Source organism: Egretta garzetta, unplaced genomic scaffold (genome assembly GCF_000687185.1).
Source record: "Egretta garzetta isolate BGI_Z169 unplaced genomic scaffold, ASM68718v1 scaffold486, whole genome shotgun sequence".
NCBI lineage: Eukaryota > Metazoa > Chordata > Aves > Pelecaniformes > Ardeidae > Egretta > Egretta garzetta.
This window is the reverse complement of record NW_009260126.1, coordinates 252,853-258,271: the sequence shown is the minus strand read 5'-3', so window position 1 is coordinate 258,271 and position 5,419 is coordinate 252,853. Positions and strand designations below refer to the sequence as shown.

At 36.2% G+C, this 5,419-nt stretch overlaps 1 protein-coding gene across 1 annotated transcript in view; it reads left to right on the top strand.

Moving 5' to 3' along the window:
- The window catches only part of GFRA1 (GDNF family receptor alpha 1), a 150,962-nt gene that overhangs the window by 117,976 nt on the left and 27,567 nt on the right, over positions 1 to 5,419 (top strand). Inside the window, exon 8 of the mRNA XM_009641405.2 lies at positions 3,489 to 3,667. Coding sequence (XP_009639700.1) covers positions 3,489 to 3,667 — 179 coding nt within the window. The remainder of the gene's footprint in view (positions 1 to 3,488; positions 3,668 to 5,419) is intronic.

Sequence of the window (5,419 nt, the reverse complement as noted above, 5' to 3'; positions counted from 1 at the left end):
GAATGACCTCGATGATCCAGGCTGTCCATCCAGCCCTATATACTTGAGCTAATGCTAATGCCAGGTTCAGTCTGTATTTTAGTATAGGGTCTTAAAATCTCCATTGGTCGCTTCTCAACAGGCAGCATCGTTGTGAAGAGATGGGGAGCTTTGCATACAAAAAGTGAGTGAATTGAGTTGCCATTTGATACAGTATTTATTAAGCTTTGGAAGAATGAATCAATTACCCAAGATTATTTAACAACAAAAAAAAAACCCAGAAAAAAATTCAGATTGTGGTTGAGTAAAAACTAACAATATAGCATCAGACCTTCTTCAAACCTAATGGGGCTGCCATTCATATATACTGTAATACATCAGATTTTATACATTTGTGAATGCATTAATTTCTAGAATGTTACAGGTCCCTTTTAGAACACAAAGACAGAGCAGAGTGATCCCTTGTCCTTTATTTTGCTATCGGTATAAAAGCATTAATGAAGACAAATCAAAGACATTAGAGGTTACTGTGAGACAAATTATAGTCATCCTAGAGATGTCTTCTTCATGAAGAAATTAAAGATGTTTCTGGTTTAAAACAAAGTTTTTTTCTCTTACAGAATATGGGAAAAGTTCCGATTTTTTTTTTTTAATTGTTATTGTCATTAATGAGCCTTCCAGTGCCCGGAGAAAATGTCATGTGTTTATTGTATGAGATCAAAATCCCTCCCACTTTTTTTAGACAAAACAAAAATCACTTTACCATAGTGAGATTAAACAAGGAATTTCTTGCTAGTCTGTTCTGTTAAAGTATACTTCCCCTTCAAACTGGAAAATAAATCAGTGATTGGGGGCATTTACAGAAGATGTGGAAAACCTAGCTTAAATGTTTCTTCAAAACCCATTTGGTTATTTATGCAAAGTGGAATAGCTGAGACTGTAACCTGAGGACTAGGGGACTCAGAAAGCTGGAGGCCTGGGTTCACATTCATACTGTGCCTGAGGTGGAGCTGGGATATGAAGCTGAGTTTACCATGTCCCACATACACACCTGAAATCCTGGTCTTTCTTCCACCTCTGTATACACTTGCCTAGAAATTCCACTCTAGAGTTGACAAGTCTTTTGCAACAGATGTTAAGTTGAAACCAGAGTGGAAGTTTTGATTTCAAAAGGTGGGTGTGAAAATTCCAGTCTGTTTTAATAATTAGTCCCAATAAAGACAAACATTGCAGTGCTTTCTTTTTACATATATTAGACAAAGCATTTCTTTATCTTAGCATTGTCCCACAAAATATGGCTTTATGTGAGAACTGTGAAATTGGCCCAATGTCCAGAAAGCTAAAAATCCAAATCAATCGGCTCCAAATGAAATATATTCCACCCTAAAATTTGAGGCTGTGTATTAGCTTGCTTATAATTTTATCCTCTTAATTAGAAGGTGCAAATTTATTGGTTATACTACAGTGATCCTAATTGCTGTCTCTCCAGTTAGGGTTTGGCCAATCTTAAATTCTGGAAACCCATCTCAAGACTTTATTTTAGCACTCTGAAAATGAATATCCTGACATTCATGTATGTACTCTAGAATTCCTACTGAACTGAACGGGATTCAGCATACCTACCTACCTACCTGTTCAAATGATTTTTTCACACCTGCTCTATACTACAGTAAAAAGAATTGGCAAGCAGGAGGAAAAGCATAAAGTTAGTTAATAAAAATTATTGAAAGGACCTTCACTATAGCAGTTAGACACTTGAAGCACCTGCTTACAGTCATTATGGGGTATTTTTAATATATTTGAAATACGTATGAAAATTATATATATATATAATGCATATTTAAAATATAATTTATATGTTTGAAATATTAGAAAAATATGAGGAGGGATGCAACAGCACAGGAAAGACATGGACCTATTGGAGCGGATCCAGAGGAGGCCACAAAAATGATCAGAGGGGTGGAACACTTCTTCTGTTAAGAAAGGCTGAGAGAGTTGGGGTTGTTCAGCCTGGAGAAGAGAAGGCTCCAGGGAGACCTTATTGCAGGCTTTCAGTACTTAAAGGGAGCCTATAAGAAAGATGGGGACAGATTTTTTAGTAGGGCCTCTTGGGATAGAAGACAGGGTAACGGTTTTAAACTAAAGGAGGGTAGATTTAGACTAAGAATAAGGAATAATTTTTTTACAATGAGGGTGGTGAAACACTGGAATGGGTTGCCCAGAGAGGTGGTAGATGCCCCGTCCCCGAAAATATTCAAGGTCAGGCTGGACGGGGCTCTGCGCAACCTGATCCAGTTGAAGATGTGTCTGCTCATTGCAGGGGAGTTGGACCAGGTGACCTTTAAATTTGTAAGGGACCTGTAAAGATCATAAAATATGAAAGAATTAAAAATTATGAAAGAATCTATGAAGGAATTAAAAAAGACTAATTGTAAAGACCAGTTTTACTTAGAAAATGGGAAGGATTGCATGTATTTCTGTGATCCTTCTTGCAATAATGGAAGCAAAGAGTTACTGTTAATTTAGGAAATCATAGGAAAATATTAAGGCTTTATATACTGCCATATTCAGGTAAACCCAAGAAAAGTATCATTCCACTCTTCCCACTTTGCCTCCACCAACCCAGCTGATAGTGGTGCCTTTTACAAATTCTTCTCTTTACATGTTGGAGTTCTAAGAACTAATATCAGAGTAAAATTCATCTTTTTCAGATGAGAATTAAATGTAAATTATTTTATAAGGCAAGGAATGCCACTGAGAAGTATTAATAACTTCCACATATTTGTCCCCAGTGAATTTTATTTCTTGTATAAAGAATTTGAAATAAGAAATCCCTAAATCCATGTTGAATCCCCAAAGACCTGATTAAAAACTGTTTTTCTATTTGTTTATAAAAAACCCCAACCAATTTACTCTTGCCGTAAACACACTCTTTAATCCCATGAAACTATGATAAGCTCTTTAACTTTTATATTCTAAAGTTTTAGTTTAAGCATGCTTTCCTCACCTAATTATGCAGATTTTGATTGAAAACTGTAAGGAAAAGATTGTCTTAGTTAAACCATTTTGTAGTTATAGGCATATTAGTTTTATTACAACAAGCTGTAGAAATAAATTAATATTTTGCCTGCTCTCTGTTCTTAGTTTGCTATGTAACATCACTTGCCTGAATCAGGACATAACATTCAAACCGTATTTCAAATCTCTAAAGTAAATTTTTGAGGCTTCTGGATGGTAACAAATATGATTACAGTAAGTCCTAGAGCTTCTGTCAAGAATTACTGGGAAGATTACAAAGAAGAGGCTGCACCAGATAATTATGTGACCCCAGACTCTCAGTTCATGTTTCTGATATGTTCAAAATTAAGACACATTTTTTCAGCACAAAAATTGTGTTTCTATTAATACACATTCTCAATGGGATAATAGTAATAATAATAATGATGAAAAAGTCAGTTCTGCTTTCTGCCATTTGTTTAGAAATTGAAAATTGCCTGTAATTTTTACAGAAAACGCAATTCAGGCCTTCGGCAATGGTACTGATGTGAATGTGTGGCAGCCAATCTTACCGGTACAGACCACTACAGCCACAACTACAACAGCTTCCCGACTTAAAAACATAGGATCAGAGACCACCAACAACGAAATACCCACCCACAACGATTCACCAGCATGTGCAAACCTGCAGGTAAGAGAGTCTTGAACTTGTTGCAGTGCATAAATGAAAGTTTTTCATAGATATGTACATAGTCTCCTGCTGCATAAATGGGTGCCTGCTTAAATTGGAATATCTGTTTATTCCCATGTTGTAGTTACAAACTGGATATATTGTAAAACATCAGACATTGTTATTTTAAATCAGAAAAATGCATGTTTCAAAGCGGACTTTCTTGCCTCTCTGACTCAGAAACAGGCCATAGTATTCAATTTGTTATCACGGGTTTGGATATGAATGTGGCACTCTCTGAACCCTGCCAGGATGTGTCAGATTAAATTAATCCCCTGAGTAATCCAAATTCAGAGGGAACTCTTAATGTCAGCTAGCACATCCTGCTGCCTTCTTTCTTATGTTATTGGCAGTAAACTTAAGAGGTCTTTTGGCTGAGTAAGTCTGGATATTAGAGAATATGTGGTGCAACAAACTTCACGGTGAAGAAGCTGGGCAAAGATAGAAGCTATTTTGAATCAGGCGCTTTCCTGAGCTGGGGTCAAGGTCGTGATGTGATTTTGGCGAATGGCTGTAACGATTTTCTTTGACGCTTCAATTAGGCTATTCATGGTGCGTCATTGATTCTGGATTTAGAGAGGCTCATCACTTGCTGAAGGCAGTAAATGCAGCTCTTAAAAAGTTTGAAGAACTTGGGCAGGAGACAACTGCAAAATCGGGCAGGAAAGAGGTAACAGGGAACGTAAGCTGAAAACATCCTTAGGCCAGATTAGAATCTTGGGTTATAAAAAATTCTGGTGGTTTAAATGCAAAATCAGCTCAGGGATAGATCAGCTTGGCCTGTTTATTTTTGTCTTTACAGAAGGAAAATTGCTATGTGACACAAATGAAAGTGTCCAAGGTGTAAGGTCTCATATAGTATTAAGATACATCTTTTCTGGATTCCCAAACCCTTCCACACTTGTAGCATTCACGTTTCACTTACTTATAAAAAATTGATTTTGTATTCTTGATACTAAACTGTACCAAAGTTTCCATGTTCACTAAAATGGACGGTTAGTATCCCTCAGAAATGTATTTTGCTTCTTAATTTTTCCTGCACTGCTCTCTCATCTTCATGCTTTTCTAGTTTCTCCATTTATTTTGCATTGGCAAATTGCATATGAATTAATTTTTTTCAGAGGCATTACGGAATCACAATGTACATGGTGTTAATAGTAGTTGGTGTTGAGTTTAGGTCCTTCTGTTTTCATTCTATTTTTCATATCTGTGCATTCATTATTAGTTAACCTTTGTAAGTTATTGATGAGAGGGAGATAGTTGTAGGCATATATTTCTATATGCAGTAGTCATCTGACCAAATAGAATATGCTAAAAAGAAACTTAACCTTTTAAACCTGGAACTTGGAATGTCTTGCATTTAAAGCAAGACCTTGATGGGATATTATTAATTCACTTCATATTATATTAAAATGTTGTTTTATGGGAGAGATCACATTTTCCTTCAGTGTTTGTACAGTCCCCTATAGAGTAAGGCCTCCAGATGCTACCAAAGTACACATAATAAATAACAAACTGAAGAAATGGCAAGCAATCACAAATCCCATTGGATTCAGTTTGACTTGCAAATGTTCCTCAAGCCTCAATAGATACTCCAGTGTTTTGAAAATAAATTAAATTCTTCCCTGTCCTTACGCCTGTTACTCTGGCATTTTGAAGTCACATCCCACATGAGTTTATCAGCACTGGTTTAAAGCTGTTAGGACTTCAAGT